This window comes from Argentina silus (assembly GCF_951799395.1).
Source record: "Argentina silus genome assembly, chromosome: X".
Taxonomy (NCBI): domain Eukaryota; kingdom Metazoa; phylum Chordata; class Actinopteri; order Argentiniformes; family Argentinidae; genus Argentina; species Argentina silus.
The window spans coordinates 26,380,131-26,402,508 of record NC_139653.1 but is presented as its reverse complement, the minus strand read 5'-3'; the positions used below and the strand labels follow the sequence as shown (position 1 = coordinate 26,402,508).

At 42.0% G+C, this 22,378-nt stretch overlaps 1 protein-coding gene across 4 annotated transcripts; it reads left to right on the top strand.

The window, feature by feature from the left end:
• On the top strand, window positions 1-22,126 carry porb (P450 (cytochrome) oxidoreductase b). 4 transcript variants are annotated; one of them, XM_083696074.1, is made up of 18 exons: window positions 1-36; window positions 2,686-2,723; window positions 3,208-3,272; window positions 4,414-4,603; window positions 10,456-10,504; window positions 13,407-13,535; window positions 14,245-14,394; window positions 14,758-14,882; window positions 14,991-15,080; window positions 15,421-15,519; window positions 15,724-15,840; window positions 15,998-16,116; window positions 16,309-16,490; window positions 17,276-17,425; window positions 17,533-17,800; window positions 20,129-20,274; window positions 20,435-20,520; window positions 20,627-22,126. In XM_083696074.1, exons 3-18 carry the CDS (start codon window positions 3,209-3,211, stop codon window positions 20,769-20,771), a joined length of 2,109 nt encoding a protein of 702 aa, XP_083552200.1. In that variant the 5' UTR covers window positions 1-36; window positions 2,686-2,723; window position 3,208; the 3' UTR covers window positions 20,772-22,126. The 4 variants fall into 4 exon arrangements, with proteins under 4 accessions (XP_083552200.1, XP_083552203.1, XP_083552202.1 ...); XM_083696076.1 differs by lacking the exon at window positions 2,686-2,723 and having other exon boundaries at window positions 15-36; XM_083696075.1 differs by lacking the exon at window positions 1-36 and having other exon boundaries at window positions 560-2,723; window positions 3,205-3,272.
• Window positions 22,127-22,378: the final 252 nt, after the last annotated feature.

Sequence of the window (22,378 nt, the reverse complement as noted above, 5' to 3'; positions counted from 1 at the left end):
GTGGTTTTGCTTGACAGTGTCAGTGAAGACAAGGAGGTAAGATAAACAGCTGAAAGACTTGCGTCTAATTTACATGGTTAATGTTTTATGTCAGCTACTCGCGTATGTCAGCCTTGGGAGTCATAAGAAACTGATTTAACTATTCAAGCTGATTTCTGAAAAAGTTCTCAGCTCTAAAAACTTTATTTCTAAGTAAGCTAACTAGCTAGCCAGCAAATTAACTTAGGTATGGCCATTCGCTTTGCCAACCATCAAGCTAAAGTTCTAACTAATAAGCGTTTTCAGGAGCAAGTATGCTGCAGACATGGATTATTTGACATTATTTGGCACGTTACTAACATGACTGGTAGTTGTTATTGCTGTACTTACTAGCTAGCTACTAGCCTAGTTTTGCCAACACTTGTTGATTCTGGTGGCCAAGATCTAACACATTGAACCGAAGCCACTCTTTCTCATATTAGCATATTTTAGTTGCCGGTTCCCTTAGATAGTCTCAGTAGCGACAAATCTGTCCTGGTTGATCTGTCCCCGTCTGTTCCCGTCGTATATTCACATTACGGGAAATGTGTGAACTGGAAATGTATACATATCTCGGAAAATCTATACATTTCCCAACTCGGCGGTTAATGTATGCATATCCCGGGTAATCTATAAATTTCCCTTTGCGAAAGTTAATCTGTAGCACCTCTCGGTTAATGTGAACAGATGACACAAATTTTAACAGCGGCACTAGTAGAACCTGTGTTCCAGGAACGACAATATGGAACTCCGCTCACCTACCTCGGGGTGTATGTAAATGAGAATTTATTTTTAAAATGCGATTTCTTTTTAAATGTGCCCATGTTAAATTTGTTTAAGTATTTAGAAATAGTAAATGTGGATAAAAGAATCCCACAGTATAAAAAATATCTAGAAATAGCTCTGGAAATAAACATGTAATCCTCTTCTTCTAATATCCTAATTACCTAGCCCCAATTTGTGACTTCATACTACTTTTGGATGTTGTGATCTAGTCACAAATTGGTAGGCACAGTGGATTCTGGGATTTACAAAGGTCGCAGACCGCTAAACGATGACTAACACTGTAGATTTGAAGACATTTCTACGAGTAAAATCTTGTCTCAAGCATTTTTCTATTTTAATCAGCATTCCGAAAGATGGCCACCGGAAAAATATTTAAATATTTAAAAACCAATCAGAAACATAGCCAAAACATTGCCAAAATCAACAGTTTGGAACATCATTAAAAAGAAAAAAAAGCACTGCAAGGTGAAAACCAATAGTTATTTTCAAAAAGGATGGTCAGGTTACAGTTAGCTAAAAAGTACCCAAAAAGCTTGCAGAGTTCCGGGAAAAGGTATTGTACCAGAGTGATTGCAAGTGGAACGTTTGGGGATAAAAAGGACCTGCCAAATATGTTTCCAACATATCACCACATCTGTTAAACATAGTGGAGGAGGTGTTATGGTTTGGGCATGTATAGCTGCCCGTAGAACTGGCTAACTTGTCTTAATTGATGATGTAATTGCAGACGGCAGCAGCAGAATGTATTCTGACGTGTACAGAAACATTTTAAATCCAATTGAACATGCATTTCATTTCCAGATGATAACATTTTAGGCAAAAATACCTCAAAACAAACAACTGGAGATGGCTGCAGTACAGCCTGGCAGAGCATCCCCAGAGAAGATACCCAGTGTCTGGTGGGATTAATGGGTAGCAGACTTCAGGCAGTTATTGCATGCAAAGGATTGTCAACCAACCTTTTCATTTGGTGGCACCAAAATAATGTCACGCAATAGAAAAAAATGTGTAGGCTAATCATCTTAGAAATGATCTTGCATGCAAAGACAACCTGTGCTATGTGTGTGCTAAACATTCCTGTTCACATTACAATGATCTTACTATTTACAAATGCATTCAGAAATACAGTACAAGCTACATCGCCTATTCTTTGACAACAAAAAAAAAAACATTGTTTGATCATGACATCTCAATTGCATGTGGGAGAAGGCACTTCCAGGCAGAATTCACTAGGGAGTGGAACGGCTGTCCGTAGAATGCTAAAACCAAGTTTGGAGTTGATATCAATAAGATAAAAAGTTAGGTGTGTCAAATCCACCAGCTAGCAAGTCACTTCTTGAGTTTGCTACTAGCTGTGAGGAGCTATGGGTATGACAGAGCAAGCTGGCTTAACTTGGGTGGGTTGAGTTTACACCATAGTCAGTACAGGGGAATACTCTCACACGGGATACGTGGTGTTACAAAATGTGCAAAATATTTCAAACAACGATTATTGTTAATAAACATTTTAAAATAGCCTATGCGTTTTATTTTGTTGCTTCTGTTAATTGATAAGGCATGTCGTTTACACTTTTTACACAGTAATATTTGTCTGTATGATAGCAGACTACAAAGTGGACTGAGCTATTCAGGATGTGCTGTTTAATTTCAAGCACAATTATCCTAGATGTAGTCCGATGTTTTCCTAATTCTACATGCATCAATGCTAACGACTTTAATTCACACACAACTGTGGTTTGGTGATCTGCATTTGATCAGAGGTCCATAGCCTATACGAAAATTCTGCCTACATAAGCGATATTGAGCAAACAGTTCAGTAAGCCTATAAGCCCGTATAATAAGAGATGCTGTCCTCATGGTTGGACTGTTTTTTTGGAGCAGTGATGGAGTGTACCTGGTCTGGATCGCAACTGCAAGTGGTAAGCACACTTGACCCTCTACCGCTGTTCAAACATGCGTCTCTGTCCGCATTAACCGGGAGATGCCTACATATCAAACCCCATAGATTTGGATGGCCATTGACTTACAATAGCATATTTAAAGCTCTACTGCTCTTTAACAATATAGGCTATAAACAAACTAAACTACCTTTAATATGTTCACACAAGCTTAACTTAATTTTCTTGAATACAGCTTTTTGCTAAGGTCTACTTGTCTATGCCATAGAACCGTAGAGTTGAGACATCATGGTTATAATCATTAAAATGGACTGAGACTGGGTAGTCTTGATCTCCAGATGGTCACATGAACTCTTATGTTTATTGAGCTGTGTTTTAGAGCCCTTGTGGTTTTCCTGATGTACAGTACACTAATCCACAGGGGCAAGATATCATGTAAATTACAAGCGTAGTGCAAGTGATAATATCTTTAATGGGGATTTTCTTTTTCTTTTTTTTGTAGTAGGATGACTGAAATACGTAGTTTTGACAGAATGGTCTGGACACTGATCTGTTGTTTTATACAATTAGGTAAGTTTTTTTTTTTTTGTCACAGTAATTTGTGATAGATTCCATCATTTGGATGCCAACAACAGACCCAAGAAACATCTTCCCTGCAGTGGTCATATTTAATCAGCTCATTGTCAGAAATACAGGCATTTGAAATTTGCATCTCAACAAAAAATATCATGTCACTTGCTACAGTATATCTGACCAAGCCCATTTTTCTAAATTCGTATTCAGCAGTTTCTCTTCTCTATGTTTCAGTGTCTAGGCATGACAAATCATTATTGGTAGATGCTGAGTGGGATCCTTGGGACGACCCTATCCTTAACCCTTAGCCCTAACCCTATCCTTAACCCTTAGCCCTAACCCTATCCTTAACCCTTAGCCCTAACCCTATCCTTAACCCTTAGCCCTAACCCTATCCTTAACCCTTAGCCCTAACCCTATCCTTAACCCTTAGCCCTAACCCTATCCTTAACCCTTAGCCCTAACCCTATCCTTAACCCTTAGCCCTAACCCTATCCTTAACCCTCGGCATTCACTGCATTTGCACAAGCTGAATCAAGTGGTCTATTAACATGTTTTTATTAAACCTTTATTTAAGCAGGGGGTCCTATTGAGACCTAGGTCTCTTTTGCAGAGGAGCTCTGCTTACAAACAAACAATCATAAATGTACATTTTTACAAACATAGTATAGGTAATTCATTACAAAGTCAATGTAGACAATATAATCAAAATATGTGCATTCCTTGTATGACAGATCCTTTATCAAGATTTTAAACCAACTGACTAAACTGACACAAATCACATTTTTGTGTGTTTTGAAGGTATGATGTACTCAAAAACGTACCTAGTTCAGACGTAAAGCGCCGGACTTTGAGGGTTAGCCAAGCTTGGGACCTGGTTTGGTACCCTGGAGAGTGTGTCTGCCTTAAAGACTTAACAAAAAAAGCTTTGTGCTGTGTCTTAGTCTCCCAAGGCAGACTCGTTAGCTGGTACAGATGGCTTGAGACTAGCTGTGTATTGATGGCCCTCTATAGTATTGGAGTAGATGGTCAAGTTAGACTAGATAGATAAAATAAAAGAATATATAATGTAATATGTTTCAAACACCCCAAGTTACTGGGCCAGCGTTTAGCTAATACCCTCTCCTCGCCCTGGCAGCCCTGCATGTAAACATGGCGGACGTGGATGCAGAGGTCAGCACCCATCCAGAGCCCATGGAAGAAGATGAGCCCTTCCTCAGTAACCTGGATCTTTTCCTCTTCTCCCTCATCGCTGGCCTGCTCATTTTCTGGCTCATGTCCCGCAAGAAGGTTGAGCCCATCCCAGAGTTCAAGAAGCTTGAGACACTGTGAGTATCACCTCTGCTGACTCACCAAGCCCTAGTGTTGGTCTTCTAAGCCACAAGGGCGTGACCAAATCTTAGTTTTGTCTTTCAAGGGTAGCTTTTTGCTTTCTTTTGTCAATTAGGATTAGTGGAGTGCATACAGTCAGTGCATCATGGCTGAGCGATCAGATTACAGTACACTGGTGTGTATTTGTTGAGGGAGGGCCTGTAGTATGTAAACAATATGTAAGTTACAAAAGCATGGCTCTCTCATTGCAAGTCTACTGCTGACTTGACTGAGCTACAGTTGGTCAGAGGAAAGGCCTTTCCTGGTTTAAGGAAATTATTCATTTTTCAGCAGAGGACATAAAGAGATTGTACACCCAAAACATTATAGTTTGTTACACAATTTCACACCTCAAGTGGTCTAAACAAGTCAAGTGGAGTCAATATACTATTCCATCTGTTGTATTTGTCTACCCAAATCAATTACAAAGATAATGGGCACGAACCAAATGAGATGGGAATGGACACTCTACCTATGAAATGTGAAAGGAAGTTGATTGAATTGGATTGAATTTGACGTTGTAGCCTAATTCAGAGTTGACTAAAAGCTGTGATGGAACCCTCTCTGTGTCAGAGTGCACTCGCGGTCATACTCCTGGGGGGTTTTGTTAATGTTCCAGCTGGTAGTGACCTTTGTCTCTGTTCCGTGGCTCCCTCTCGCTTTGTGGCTCTTGCTCCAGTGTCACGCCTACTGCTCCCACTTCTCTTCATCACTTATCTTATCAGTGCAGTGACTGAGGTTTGGCCTGTGCTCAGCTGTACTGCACTTCCATAGGACTGAGCAGCCAAGTCCCTCCCCTTCAGCAATAGATTTGTTTTAATCAGTGAAGCTGTGACCAAGACAAGTCACGCTCTCTTACAAGCTGATGGGCTGTGTTCTCTGAATGGAGACAGCGTTGTGAGGAACACAGGGAGACTGCTGCTCTTAGTCTGAGGGAGATTGTGAACATGTGTGAAAACACAAGGAGGTTGGTGGGAGGGACAGGCTCAGGGGAATGTGTACAGATCCAGGAACAAGGCGTTATTGTAGGGGTGGAAAGGAAAAGATAACTACACTAGTTCCCCCGTCCCCTAAAGGGTGCTGTGGTTACCTAACTGTTATTAAGGGGGCATGCCTATATCTCCCCTGGACGAGACTTTGTTTTTGGCCCAAAATCATTTGAATGTTCCCTGGAGAGCCAGCGGGAAAGGCTAGCCAAGCCTCTTTGTGAGTCCTCCAAAAGGTGGAAAGTTGAGGCAAAAAGACAAGCAGCCCTTTATTTGCCCTGCCTTAAGTGTCTTTTTTTCTTTTTTTTTAATATAATTTCTTTTACCCTTTTTGTGTAAGCCACCTTGTATTTGCCTGGCAGATTTGAAACATTGGATAAGGGCCACTTCCAACAAATGGAATTCTTTTATGATAAATTAGGTTGCCATAGCAATCACATTCCTGCCATTCGAAAAGGATGAGGGTCTGAGACGGCATTGAAAATGTATTCAGACAATGATCACCTTTTAAATGGACCACTGTTTTCATGCTTAGCCAACACCATTCAGATTGGAGAAGGAGAGGGGTGGTGATGAGGAAGGCATGAGTGGTCTTTAAGTTTGAGTGTTCCTGTGTGTGTGTGTGTGTGTGTGTGTGTGTGTGTGTGTGTGTGTGTGTGTGGGTTCGCTGCAAGGTTTTATGGGAAAGTCTGTTTCCCACCATTGCTTCTTTGGTGGTTGCCAGACTGTGTGTGTGTGTGTGTGTGTGTGTGTGTGTGGTGGAGTACTTTGTAAAGAACAGACTCCACTCCTTTCCGAGGCACAGGAAGAGCCAGAGTTCAGTTCACTGCTGGCTGCTGTCAGGGTGAGGGTGGCAGCTTGGAGCATGGAGGCTGGGATTTAAACTGGTGTATACACTTAGTTCTGTCTTAAGTGGCTCACGACTGACCCGATATTGATTGTGGTCTTTCCTTGTGTGGCCTCATCTGTGGGCTTGGCTATGGGCTGTGTGTTTTCCTTGCCCGAGGACAGGAGGGCTGCTTCAGAGAGGTCAGTATAAAATGTCATACCTTGAAGACTTATTCTCACAGTGGGGTTTGGGTAGGTATTTGATAGCCAGGTAGCCTGCCACCAATTGAGGATGACAGATTTCTCTTTCACATATGATTTTGGGGTTATACTAGTGTTGTATTTATTTAATCCGTATGGGATGCTGGGACTTGAGGGCAAAGGCTGGTTTCAGATTTCAGGAATTCACCATGCTCTTGTGATTGCAATTCATATAAAATGTGGGGCCCCTTTTTATGGTGTGTTCAGCATGCATCCCATATGTCGGCTGCACACCCTCATTCAGGCTTTTTATCATGAGTGTTGTTAATTTATTTTGGAAAAAGGAGATGAGACTGTTGATTTTGTTAAAGGTCTTTGGCCACACTGAAAATGTGCAAACCTAAATATGCTACGTTTTCTAATAGCAGCAAACATGTGAATATAGGTAGGCTAAGTTAGGCCAGTGTGTGACCTCGACACCAGGTTTTAGAAAGCACTTTGTTTGGACCAAAATAGTACATCAGTCTTTAATGTAATCTCATTCCTTGATCGTACAGCATATTTGATGACTGTCATTCATATTCCATTCACCCAGCTCAATGTAACATCAATAGGTTAGTCTATTTATACCCAGCCTGGCATGATACTCGAATTTGCCAACCCTATACTCATCATGAGATTGCTCATTTAAAGTTTATAAGAGATACATTGGAGTTATCAAGGTGACAGATGCACATTCAATACCGCCTTGTACACTCTGCATCTAGCTGATCTGATCACCTGCACACACAGTAATTTTCATAGCAGCCACATACAGCATCATCACTTTGTTCGTTGTATAATTCCTTCTTGCGTCCACTCACTCGCCTCCTCACCTTTCCCATTCGCCTGGGAACTTCAGTGCACAACAGCTGTCTGTGACCAGACACAAAAATGTCTCCAAGCCAAACCTTTATACAACCTGTGTGTAGCGATGCAACCGAGTGTGCCCTCGGTGACAGACAGGGCTTCACAACGCGGAGCTGGCAGGTAGTTTAGGGAGATAAGGGGGGTCAGGAATGACAATATAGGGTATCAGTGACGGTTTTCTGTCACAGTATGAATACACAGCTGCTGGTAAAGCCCTTGTTTCATGTGAAATGTGTCTCCGCTGACCGGTTCAGTTCCGTGTTCATGTTTCTGGGAACATTTCCATACTCGATACTTTCAAGGTAATGTAACAGACCTTCACATTTGCTGGATAACATTTTTAAAATGATTGACAGATTCATTGTTTCAGTTAGAAGCAGTTTGCAAGGGGAGGGAGATAGGAGGAGACACTTCTGAATTGTCATTGCAATTCCCATTGTAGTGAAAAGAGGGTGCAATCCTGCTTATGGTCCTCTGTGGCTCAGTTGGTAGAGGATGGAACTAAGTGGTATATATTATGGTGCCTTTAAAGGTACTTTATACAAATATAGTGGTGTTTGTGCGTTGTTTTACAAGTGTGTTCTGTTAGTGGGATAAATAATCACATGCATGTGGAAAATGTCTGGCATCCCTGCAAATAACATTTAGAAAATCTGTCCCCCTTAAGAGTATAGTTGAATAGTCCTGCCATAACCGCTACACAGCCTACAATGGCCATACATTGTCACCATATTAATGGTGACAACTAACGCGCTCAACTTACAATTCTGATCCATGTTTACAATCACAGAAAGCAACAGCAAGCACACTGGCGGCAATTAATTAATAAACCTGAAATCTTACCTTGATTCAGAGGAGTTTCAGTGTTGGATAGCCTTAGCCAGCTAACTGACATAAAAGGCATTGTTCCCTGTGGGGGTCAGGTTGTTGAGTAGACTAAGTAAGCTGCATTAGCTAAGTAAGTGAAAAGTAAAAATCTTTCTGCTCCTTCTCTTTAATGTTTGAATAAATGAATTTCTTTAAAACTGTTCAACTTGTCTTTCTCTCTCTTTATCCACTACCATCATAAGACTCTCACTTTCTTTCAGCTACCTAGCACATCTACCTATCTATCATCCAAACCATCTTTAAACTTTTTCTACTACCAAAATAAGACGAAGAATGCAAGCCCAATGTGTATGAAACATTTGCAGGACCTTGTGATTTAGCAAAAATAGACCTCGATCCTATTGTCTGCAAGCCAGAACAATGTTGCCAAGGGTCGTATCACACAAATACTTGTCACGTGGTCCTCTGTGGCTCAGTTGGTAGAGCATGGTGCTAACAACTCTTAGGTTGTGGGTTTGATTCCTGCTGGGACCATATATACTGAGAAATGTATGCACTCACTGCAATGTAAGTCGCTTTGGATAAAAGGCAAAAAAGCTAAATGGCATATATTATATTATATAAGTCACCATCTTCCATTGACAATGAATGACTACTGGTCATTTTGTAGCTTTTCTAAGCCCCATATGTTTACATAGCTTTAGGCCAAGGCTACTTGTAAATCATAGAAATTGTTACATAGTAGTTTCTTAGCTATAGGCCTAATTGTTTTGAGTGGGTGAAAATCTTGCTGACCCCATCCATAAGAGGCAATAGGCTACTACACTCTGGTTTGTGTGGTCAGGAGGACGGGGACCATGTATCCAGCATTGGAAAGCATTGGCCTTGCCAAGCACTTCAATCTCCCAGACCTTCATTACCCAGTGTTTATAGATAGGAGATATAGACCATGTCCAAAAGTTCATACTGCCTACTGTTTACTAAATGTATCTACAACATACTTGGCCACAATTTGTGACTAGAGGTACTACTATTTACATTTGGATGTTGTTGACGTCTAGTCACAGGTTGCTAGGCACAGGTGATGCAAGGACTTAAAAAGGTAGCAGGCCGCTAAACAATGACTGACATCGCAGATTTGAAGACATTTCTACGAGTAAAACCGCTCTCATTACGGTTGTAAAGTTTGGTTTTTAGATAGGGGTACAGTAAACTGGAAAGAATGACCTTGTCTCAGGCATTTCCTGATTTCAGTCAGCATTCCTAAAGATGGCCACTGGTCAATATCACAACTACAGCACAGCAGGAAGGTAAATGATGCACTGGTTGCATTAATGCAAATGTTTTTTTAGAGTGGCCAAGATTTTACTCTTCAAATCCGCAATCTGAGTCGTTTTGCAGTCTGCTACCTTTGAAGCTAAGTCCCTGCATCCAAATGTAAAAAGTAGTACGTCTTAATTTAGAGCCTGCTGTTTAGTAAAATGTGTTCAGTAAGCGACACATTTCAACATACTACACCTCATTCATACTGAGAAATCGTCATTTGTAGCTCAACCATGTTGTTCATGATAATTGGTTCAATTTTGCTACTGCCCACCTCCCTTACCTGCTCAACTGAATAATGTGCAGTAAATTATTCATACTACATGGAAAGGCAAATCTAGTATGACTTTTAGCATTTTATACATACTCGATTTCGGTACATTTCGCAAACTGCAAAACTATGTATACTGAAAGCACCTACTAAATAGGTTGCAGTATGAACTTTCGGACATGGTCAAAGAGTGCATCAGTCAATTTGTCAACACCCAACATAGTGTTAAGGTCCTCTGACTATATCTACATGCCAGAGAGAATATTAACATTAATGTGTGCACAGTATTTGAATGAACTACACAAGCATGGAAAATGTATATTTTACTTGTTGGAAATTGTTGATGTGCCATTTCTAATGCTGCAGATGCATGGTTTCAGAATAATGTTCAAGATGTAGTGTATGATGGTCTCTATAGCTTAGACTTTGCATGTTGGTAACATTCTACCTTGCTGTCTTTCAGAGCACCTTCTGCACGAGAGACCAGTTTTATTGAGAAAATGAAGAAAACAGTGAGTGTTCTTTTGCTTTAATATGGGGGGGGGGGTGATAATGGTCTGTCTACTGATATGACTTCATGTAAAGGTATATGGCTACGGGATTCACTGGATCCTGAGAAAAGGGCTGAAATGGATCCTGCCTTGTCAGTACAAGTTGATCTTGAGGAATTGGTTTGTCTGCGAAGTCTCCAGATATCAGGAGAAAGTAAAGGATACTGTCTTGAGTCTCCTCTACATAATTTAGTTTCTATTTCTTACAATCTTACATTTACATTTATGGCATTTAGCAGACGCCTTTATCCAAAGCGACTTACAACAAATACATTTGTTAAAGTAAGTGAATCATCTATCCATCAGTCATCATAAGATAAAGTAGTCAATGCTCAGACCAGGGGCCATAGGCAGTCAAAGGAATTTTTTTATTTTTGTTTTATTTTATTAACAGGAGAGAAACTTGTACAGGGGGGTAGTGGGGGTGAAGAGGTCTTTAGGAGGGACCGTTAAGATGTAGCCTGAAGAGATGGGTCTTCAATCTACGGCGGAAGATTGGTAGTGACTCTGCAGTCATGACAGCAGTGGGAAGCTCATTCCACCAGCGGGGCACCAGGACAGTAAAAAGCTGTGAGTAGTGCGGCTGCTGCATCCACGTAGAGGCGGCAGTGCCAGGCAGCCAGCCGAGATGGAAGAGCGTAGTGATCGGGCAGGGGTTTGGGGGCTGACCATTGCTTGCAAGTAGGGAGGGGCTGTTCCCTTTGCTGCCCGGTAGGCAAGCACCAGGGTCTTGAATCTGAAGCGAGCTGCTACTGGGAGCCAGTGAAGGGTGCGGAGGAGGGGAGTGACATGGGAGAATTTGGGGAGATTGAACTTCAGGCGGGCGGCATCATTCTGGATGAGCTGCAGAGGCCTGATGGTGGAGGCGGGGAGACCGGCCAAGAGTGCGTTGCAGTAGTCAAGGCGAGAGATCACAAGTGTTTGGACCAAAAGTTGTGCTGCTTCTCTGGTGAGGAATGGACATATCCTTCTGATGTTGTAGAGGAAGAATCTACAGGAGCGTGCTGTCGCTGTGATGTTCGCCACACAGGATAAGTGGTTGTCAAGGATCACCCCAAAATTCTTGGCTGTATGGGAGGAGGTCACAGTAGAGTTCTCTACTGTGATGGAGAAGTCTTGGAGAGGGCAGGCTTTCCCTGGGAGGAAGAGCAGCTCAGTCTTGTTACGGTTGAGCTTTAGGTGGTGGGCTGATATCCAAGCAGAAATGTCTGCAAGACACCCAGAGACGTGTTGCAGCTGTGAGTCAGAAGGGGGGAAAGAGAGAAAGAGTTGAGTGCCATCTGCGTAGCTGTGTAGGAGAAACCATGTGAGGAAATTATAAAAAGAAAATACAAAGAGATTTGGTATAGAGGGAGAACAGTAAGGGCCCTAGGACAGAGCCCATTGGTGAGGTCACCTGGTAAGAGTGATTGGCCAGGTATGATGCAAACCAGGAGAGTGCAGAGCCAGAGATGTCCAATTCTGAGCGGGTGGAAAGAAGGATCAGGTGGTTTACTGTGTCAAATGCAGTGGACAGGTCCAGAAGAATGAGAACAGAAGAGAGGGAGGAAGCTCGAGCAGAGTTGAGGGCCTCCATGACAGCAAGGAGAGCAGTCTCAGTAGAGCCTTGAAGCCGGATTGGTGAGGGTCAAGGAGGTTGTTCTGAAGGAGGTAGTTAGACAGTTGGTTAGAGACAGCACGTTCAAGGGTTTTAGATAAGAAGGAGAGAAGGGATACCCGTCTGTAGTTACGGACAGCAGACGGGTCAAGAGTTGGTTTCTTGAGAAGAGGCTTGATTCTGGCTGTCTTGAAGGCAGCTGGGACAGATCCTGTGGATAGAGAGGAATTGATTAAGGTGGTAAGGAACGGAAGGAGGTCTTTGGAGATGGATTGGCAAAAGGGGGAGGGGATAGGATCGAGGGGGTAGGTGGTTGCCCGCTTGGATGTGACCAGTTTTAGAACATCAGGGGAGAGGGGGGAAAAATCAGATAAACCAGAGACCGGGTGTAGCACAGTGGATTTAGGAGGAAAGGTAGCAGTGTTGGTGAGAGGTAGAGGGAAAGAGCTGCTAATGTCATCAACCTTCTATTCAAAGTAGGTGACAAAAGCATCCGTAGACAGGGAGGAGGTGGGTTGAGGAGTGAGGAAAATGTGGAGAACAGTTTCCTTGGGTCAGAGGCAGAGGATTGGATTTTGGAATGGTAGTAAGAAGCTTTAGCAGCTGATGCAGATGAGGTGTAGTTGAGGAGGAGAGAGAGATAAGGGTCTAGGTCATCACGGAGGCCAGTTTTTCTCCATTTCCTCTCAGCTGCCCGGAGCCCTATTCTACAAGCCTGCAGGGTTTCAGACAGCCAGGGAGCGCGTGGAGAGGATCGTGCCGTTCTTGAGGTCTGTGGACAGAGAGAGCCGAAAGATGAGGAAAGAGAGGACAGGAGGGTGGAGGAAGCTGCATCAGTGGATAGAAGGGAGAAGGATTCAACAGAGGGTAGGGCGGATAAGACAGAGGAAGAGAGAGCGGTGAGTGAGAGGGTGCGCAGGTTGCGACGAGAGGATAGTGTGGGTAGAGATCTTTTTTGACTGAGCCATGGGAACAATGCAAATGTAATCCTAACCCAATGAGAATGGTCTGAATAACAAGATGACAGTGATGAGTCAATAACTTTTGTAAACCTGAAGCATGTATGTAGGCAAAACATTTGTAAGTATTCTCTTCCATATTACTGGCAACCATTCAATATATTTTATATATATATTTACATTATATACAATATATACATTTTGTATATATTTACATTATGATCTCCATTATTGTTGTAGCGAAAGTAAAATGCAATATAGGATTGGGATGTGGTGCTAAAGCTGTTGCTTCTCTGTCCCTTTCCAGGGCAGGAACATTGTGGTGTTCTACGGCTCTCAGACGGGCACAGCTGAGGAGTTTGCCAACAGGTTGTCCAAAGATGCCCAGCGCTACGGCATGAAGGGCATGGCTGCTGACCCAGAGGAATACGATATGGTAATGGAATTCTCCAGCCTGAGACTAGCTAATGTACCCATTCATCTAAGAATAGAAATTAGCTGTAGTTGTACTAAAATAAATGTTCTTATACCAACATGACATGCTTGATTGAAAAGCAAAACATCACAGTTTGAACCCGATAAACAGCTCTGATCACGAAAACTGTACATGTACAATTGTCAGTAGCCTACATCAAATAGTGAGAGAGACAGAGCAACGTAAATAGAACACCTCACCACATTTTGGCTATTTATCCTAATTCCCATTCCCACAATGACAGAAGATGTCCTGCACTATCAAACATTTAAAAACCATCACCACAAAATATTTAGATTTCCAGTCATGTTCATCATACCACATTCAATCATTCACTTGAACGTTATAGATGTGTGCATGAATTACCTCTTCAAGCAGCAGAGCATGCGCTCTGGCAAACTGGACCATGCGAAAAATCTTTCAAAGCGTTGAATATTTGTTCAAAGTGCCTCTTGCATGGAGGCTTTCTTTACAGGGAGGCCTAAGCAGAACATTTGTAGGTCTATTACTCGTGTCGGGGACCAGTCTTTGTTCACTCATTCATTATTTTTATCGGCCAAACACTGATAAACACTGGCCCCTATGGCTATTCCCATTCAAAGTACTTACTGACTATAACCGGCTACGGAAACCCTGATACACATTTATTTTCTTGAACTGTGCTTGCCAGTCTGAGCTGCCCCGACTGGCTGAGATTGACAACTCCCTGGCTATCTTCTGTATGGCCACCTATGGTGAGGGGGACCCTACAGACAACGCCCAGGACTTCTACGACTGGCTGCAAGAGAGTGATAGTGAACTGGATGGAGTCAACTTCACCGTAAGTCCTCCACTTAAACTCTTTCAGAATCAGTCAGATCAGACTCAGTCAGTCTCAACTGAGTAAAGAATGTAGCTTTTGACCATGGGCAATCTGGCCTGCTACTCTGTATGGTCACATTGGCTCCTTCCATTGCATGCTTTTGTCTTTCTGTTCTAGACTGGAATTGACTGCATTACTTACAGTGAGGGATGACACAATTATTTTGTTACTAGGCCTATTTGTTATTGCTGTGCAAAGTCCATGATGTTCTCACAGCATGAGTTTGTTGTTTTCAGTGTTAGTGTGTTTGTTGTACACAGGATGCTTTCAATCCTGAGGCTTGAATCTGTTGGTGACAGTGTTGATATGTTCCGACTGCAGGTGTTTGCGCTGGGGAATAAGACATATGAGCATTACAATGCCATGGGCAAGTATGTGGATAAGAAATTAGTAGAGCTGGGAGCCCAGAGGATCTTTGACCTGGGCATGGGGGATGACGATGGCAAGTAAGTGACCACTCATTGTTGTGCACAAATCAGTATACCCCGGAGGGAGTAGTTGCTCAGCTTTAGCCCTCAGAGACAAATGGTGTCAAAATTGTTCTCCCTGTTCAGCCTTGAAGAGGACTTTGTCTCATGGAGGGAGCAGTTCTGGCCTGCGGTGTGTGAGCACTTTGGAGTGGAGGCTTCAGGAGAAGAATCCAGGTCCCTAACCCAATTCACATTCTTTCTCCCTCTCTTCTCTCCTCACTCATCCAATCTTTAAATAGTCATCCAAATGGTGTGACCATTTATTTACATTATATACTATACTCTTATGTATTCTACTGTCCACAGTAAGGATATTTCTTACACTGCATAAGTTTCTATAAATACACATATTTTTGCATACTCAAATTATTCATACTTATACACAAATTTGTCAGTCCAGTTTGTTCTTCCTCTTCAGTACCGTGTCACACACACACACACACACACACACTCACACACACACACACTGTTGTATGAATCTGGAAGTTAATTGAAGCCCCTTTTCTCTAAACAGCATCCGTCAGTACGAGTTGAAAGAGCACAATGACATCAACATGAATAAGGTGTACAGTGGAGAGTTGGGTCGTCTAAAGAGCTTCGAGACCCAGAAACCGTGAGTTCATCAACACCCTCTTTTCTCATCATCACTTTCAGGGTCATGTTTTATGTATTGGTGATTGGTTTACCAGACTTTTCAGGGGGACCTAGTGTAACAAGAAACAGCTGGCTTCGCAGGACTATTGCACTGTTGGAATACAAAAAATGCATCTCTCCTTTCTCCCTTCCTTGATACAATCACTCATTTCACTTTTCTCAGACCTTTTGATGCTAAAAATCCCTACCTGGCACCAGTCACTGTGAACCGCAAGCTCAACAAAGGGGGTGGTAGACATCTCATGCACCTTGAACTGGACATTACAGGCTCCAAGATAAGGTAAGAGTGGGCAAAGAGTCACCATATGATCATGAGTAAGTCATTATGTTGTTACTTTCCTAGGTCTAGTATTTGTAGTCCATAAAAGAAGCAACACAATATTTACATCGTTGAAAGATAATTTGGAAACCTATTACTTCTTCATCTCCATTTAAAGGTATGAATCGGGAGATCACGTTGCTGTTTATCCCACCAATGACACAGCAATTGTGAACAAGCTTGGACAAATTCTTGCCGTGGACCTTGATACTGTTATCTCCCTCAACAACCTTGATGGTATGGCATTGGCCTTGCATAGAGCCTTGATTTAATGTCCCATGAACATCTTTGAATGTTTGTTTTTTTACATCCTTAGAAACACATTGGCAGTGTATTTAGTGTGTTAAATGTGTATTTAATGTGTTATTGATGGATGTTGACTATCACTACAAGTCTAAATGTGATTTTTTATCTGCTGATGTTTCTTAGAGGAGTCCAATAAGAAACATCCGTTCCCCTGCCCCACCACGTACCGCGTGGCGCTGACACACTACCTAGACATCACACACCCACCTCGCACCAATGTGCTATATGAGCTGGCCCAGTATGCCACTGACCCCAAGGACCAGGAGAACATGCGCAAGATGGCCTCCTCCTCTCCAGAGGGCAAGGTGTGTGGTGGCACCATGTCAATCTTTTCTTCCTTTTTAAAAAAAGATTTATATTTTTAAATATTTCCTAAACAATAAACAGCACATTGAGTAATTACATTAAAATGAAAGGATAACATTCAATACAAACAATACATACTGTACACACAGCACACACAGCAAACACACACCATGAACCATCTACAGAAGACAGTGTTTCCCTTAGGGGTTTTTTTCAGCAAGGGGGGTGAAGGTTTTGAATTGTGCCCTGGGTCGGGGGGGGCAGATGGTGTCAAATTACACCAATTTTAGAACATAGATCTACCCATTTGGTGTCCCATCCTGACAATCTGTGCTTCCCAGACAAAGGTCTATCTCCTTTCCTCCTCCTCTTTCCTCTCCTCCTGCCCTTTCCTCTTTTTTTCTGCCCTCTCCTCCTCTTTCATTTCTCCTTTGCTGCACTCGTTGTGCTCCTGCTCCACTTGCCTCTACCCCTACCTGTTGACCTGTCCAGTAAGGTAAGTACACTTGATAAAGAAATCAGTAGTATAATTCTCTCAAGTATTTGATTAGGCAACCTGTTGCTCAAAATGGAAAGTGCAGAGAGCCTGTATGCGTTATTGCGTACCTCATATTTCATATAATCATAAAGTCCCACGAGCAGCAGTAAAGATCTTGCAGTGGTGGGCTGCCGCTGCTAAATGCATATTGCGGAAACACTGGAAGATGTACTCCAACATACATAGACAGGGCAAGAAACCATATACAGAGCATTTGAACAGTTATATGTGTATGTTCTCTCTTAGGCTCTGTACCAAAGCTGGGTGTTGGACGCCAGTAGGAACATTTCAGCCATCCTGGAGGACCTGCCATCCCTACGGCCTCCCATTGACCACCTGTGTGAACTCATGCCCCGCCTGCAGGCCCGCTACTACTCCATAGCCTCCTCCTCCAAGGTGAGCATAAAGTGCTGCCCCACCTCCTACCTCATCTAGCAAATGTGGCGATGTATATGACTGGATCCATAGTTTTGTGTGATGACATGACCCCCGTTCTCTGGTAGGTTCACCCCCTTAGCATCCACATCTGTGCTGTGGTGGTGGAGTACGAGACCAAAACTGGTCGCAGCATCAAGGGAGTGGCAACCAATTGGCTAATGAACAAACTGGCGACTGATAATGGCCATAAGTCCACTGTTCCCATGTATATCCGCAAGTCTCAGTTCCGCCTGCCCTTCAAGGCCAGCAACCCAGTCATCATGATTGGCCCTGGGACTGGTATCGCTCCCTTTATGGGCTTCATCCAGGAGCGAGGCTGGCTCAAGGAGCAAGGTACATGGCAACACATGTCTATATGTTGATTTTCTAATTGTTTTGCTATGCTGCACAATCCTTTTAAAATCTTTTAAGTTTAAAGGTTTATTGTTGTATGTCCATCATCCGGTTGTATGACAGTACAATGTAATTCTTACTTGCAAGCGCTCCTCTTTGAAAAACAAAATATAGAAAATACACAATAGAACAGTAACATCACAATAATGCATTAATACAATGGCAGCGGTGACTGTATACACAATAATACAGTAGCATATGGTACATATACAACCAGTAGTCTGGCCTGCTCAGGTCCTGCTAACATCCATCTCTGAAAAGCAATGGAGTTCTCTGTTAGACCGATGGCTCCCACTGCACCTGCTCATTATTTTTTTCATGGGCTTGGTCAAGCAGCAAGCATGACAACTTGTTTCTTGTTTTTGGGAGAACCCAGTAGTTCCTGTCCAGCATTTTCCTCTGTCCCTTTCAAATAATGGCAAACTCAACTTTCCTTCTCAAAAGTCTCATCTGCATGGACTGATAACTGTAGAGTACCCATCTGTGCCATCCTCTTTTCAAGCTAAAATCATTAGCGGTGCTGCCGTACACTCATTGCTTACACACCAAGTTTCCAAATTTGGTGAATATGGCAGCAGCGTCTTTCTGCCTTAGCTAGAGCACCATTTGAAGAGTTGAGAGAGCCCTTTGACAGAACAGACTGGTCTTTTATGATATAGATCTCCTTTCCGACTTCATACTCTTTGTTGTGCACGTTGTGTGACAACATTTCATATGGCTCCTATAGTGTAGCTCCTGCTTGTTTGTTGGATTTCAGAGAACTTGAATGGAAGCTAAGTCAGTTTCACAAATGGTATTGACACAGATCTCCTGATAGTTCTTTCCCATACCAAAGCAGCCCACATGTCTGTGGTTGGATATTGTAGTGTGGGGGTTGCAATGGAGAATAGAGGATAACTTTGAAAACTACAAATCTTTATTCAAGCCAATAACACCAACATATGTACAGTCCCATGTAAAAAAATCTTACTTATGAATTAAAGAATGTCCAGTCCCATACATTTCACCACACTTAACATAGACAGTGCTAGAACCAACAACCTCTCTAAAAGCAATGGACTACACAGCAGAGGAAGCAACAGTGAAAACCCCCAAACAACATCCCAATAGGTATAAGTAAGATACATCGACATAAACACAGGAAATATTGAATTGCAAGTCTGAAGAACAAACCAGTTAGTAGGACTATATCTGTATCCACTGTGAAATGCATGTCTGTGCAACTTTTTCAAGGGCATCTTTAAGATGAGTACAGACTCTTGTCTGCCTCTTTAATGATCACATTCTGGAATTGCTGTCAGCACAGACTGATCTTTTATGATATAGATCTCCTTTCTGACTTCATACTTTTTGTTGCGCACCTTCTCTGACAACATTTCAAATAGCTCCTGCATGTTTGATGAATTTTTCTTCAACAAACTTAACTTAATTGTTCTAACAGTGGATACAGATAGCATAACCCTACTTGCTTGTTTGTTCTTCAGATTTACAGAAGAATATCCAACCATGGACATATTGCTTTTGGTATGGGGAAGAACTATCAGGAGATCTGTGTCAGTCAACCTTTTCATCCCCTCAATCTAGAATCACCCAATGTTGCATTGCTAGAGAGACATACATGTGTTCTGTGTTACACAAAAAACAACCTCAACACTGTCAAGGATGTAATGAAGGACCGATTTCCCCAAAAAAATGTCACTATGGAAAATATCCCTCCAACACAGGCTGCTCAACTGCAGCATTCAAATCAAGCATTTGGTCAACCAGACTGAAAGCGGGCTAAAACTGACAATACTTGATCACCTTTTGAAGTGATTTGGTAGCCAGAGGCTAAAAGCTTTCAGAGAACTATTGAGGTGTGGTTGCAAAAGTGAGCCCCTCTGTTCTAGGAAGTGTCGATGCCAGAATGCTGCATTACCTGCATTATGCTATGCATTGTGCTGGTAATTGTGAACATGGGCCCTAAGTCTTTATTCACCAAACATTACCAACATTATTTTACATATTTTCATATTATTATATGATATTTGGACCGAATGAAGTAGTTTGAATAGCACTAAGGATAGTTGCAATATATTTGGGTGGCCATTTAGAATTTTCCTGAAGTCCTTTCAAGATTTAGCTAGAATTGGGTACCCCTTCTCTGATGTTTTTTAGATCACCTAATGAGTAACTATAACGATGTTCATGCTTAAATCTTCCAACAGCAAAGGCACCGGACTAAGTCTTTGATTCAAGTAAGCATTTTTTTATTTTTTTATTTTTTAGGCAAGGAGGTGGGAGAGACTGTGTTGTACTTTGGATGTCGTCACAAGAATGAGGACTATCTGTACCAGGAGGAGTTGGAGGAGTCTGAGAAGGCTGGCGTGCTAACACAGCTGAACGTAGCATTCTCTCGAGACCAGGAACACAAGGTATATCTGTCTGAGCCTACACGTGCTGTAGTTGGGATCATTTCAGGAACACCCAGGATAATTTTACCACATTTCCATAACGCAGTGTTACCAAATGTGTTAGTATGCAGAATAAACCGCTCTCTACACAATTGAGTAATAGCGCCCTTTAAATGACCAGGTGTACGTGCAACATCTTCTGAGGGAAAACAAGGAGGCTCTGTGGAGGCAGATCCACACAGACAATGCTCACATCTATATCTGTGGGTAAGTAAGGGTCCTTGCAAGTATTCTTAAATACCATTTCATATTTTCAGAAATATCAGTCAAGTTTTGAAGACCAAAATGTGTAATAGAACTCCCCTATTTGTAGGGATGCACGGAACATGGCCAGGGATGTGCAGACAGCCTTTTATGAGATTGGAGAGGAGCTGGGAGGCATGACACGCACTCAGGCCACTGATTACATCAAGAAACTGATGACCAAGGGACGGTACTCACAGGACGTCTGGAGTTAAAAGCCCTCGAATCCAACTACATCCAATGTTTTTTTTAACCCGCTCTGTTATATGTGTCAATTTGTGTCAGGGACGGTTATAACAGTGGTCACAAACCTTGGTCCTAGAGAGTTACAAGGTGCACAGGCTTTTGTTCCAGCACAGCTCTAACACAACCAATTCCTCTTATCACTATGATCTTGATGTGTTGAATTTGTATTTTGTGTTCTCTCGTTCTCCAGGACCCGGTTGGTGACCTCTTGGTTAGAATGTCTTTGCTGCCATCTTGTTGTTTTCATTCAAAGTGGCAACACAAGCACACACCAATGCAACACAGACACAGTCACCCTCCATTCAGATGATTTACTGATATTCTTTGTCAGTGGACTGTCAGTTTGACAGTGCCAAATGTGAGCTGTCACCTGTTTTCCTTCTTAAAGGAAAAGGAAAATTGACTAATTAAATCCTCTAACTGTATATAATTGTACAGTGCAAAGTAAGGAGATTGGCGAAAATACAGAATGTCATTCATTGCACGATTCTTCTTTTGGCAGTTGACTGTAGCTTTATAAAGAATAGGCTTCATGAGAAATGCTTTAGATTTGTAACAAAAGTGAGGAAAATGTGTTATTGTCTAAGAAATCAGTGACTTAAAATCATAGTTACATTGTCTATTTGCCCTTGCAAGGGATATACAGTATATAGGCTTTTATGCATTGATGTTATTGCTATACATTTTGAGTCAATCACCGTAACCTTTAACAAGGCATGAAAAGTTATGTTGAAATCTAGTGGTAAAGTCCTCTTATTGACAATTATGTAATTATGTAAGTACTATAATATAATATGCAAAACTTTTTCAGCAGGATTCAATTTACAAGGAGATAAAACTGAGTACTGGTAGAAAGCAATACAATCGATTCTTGGTTGTCATGCTAGCCTAGCGCTGTACCCTGAGAATGTTGAAGTCTGCAGCCAGTTTGCTTTGGTAGTGCCAACCTGTATGTTTGTTATTAGACACAGTGAAGCTACACAGAAGCCTATTGTGTTTGTTAGCGTTGGCTATTATTGTCCTTCTTTTGTAACTGTTCATGAACAATTGTAATATGTTTTACATAGAAAGGCCCAGGTGGAGGTGACTTTGCAGGATGGTACCAGGGAAGAGATTTTCTATTATTTGCTAATATTATATGTAGACTTTTCCCCAGGGGATTTTTTTTTTGCATAGCCCATGAGCCACGTAAAAAAACATCAATATGTATTTTTTACATTTATTTTACCGAATTGAAGGCACGTCACAAGCATACACGCACGTGTGTCATCTCCGACATCCGCTGTTGTTTTTATTTGTATACTTCAATACACTTTTTCATGTGTTTGGGATGTCTTTATTAAAATAGTTAGCTGTCATTGCCATCAGCCAACTACATTATATTCATAAGACACGTGTACTGAAACCAGTAATGGTAGTTGGCCAGCTAGCACACATACAAACTGCCGCATCATATTTCCGCGTTTCCACAGCATCAACAGCGAGAAAAGCAGTCCGTTTAAAAACAGATTTATATTTGACAATGTTTCACGCTTATTTTCAGTCTATACCTACTGCAGAGTGTGCAAGGTCTGTT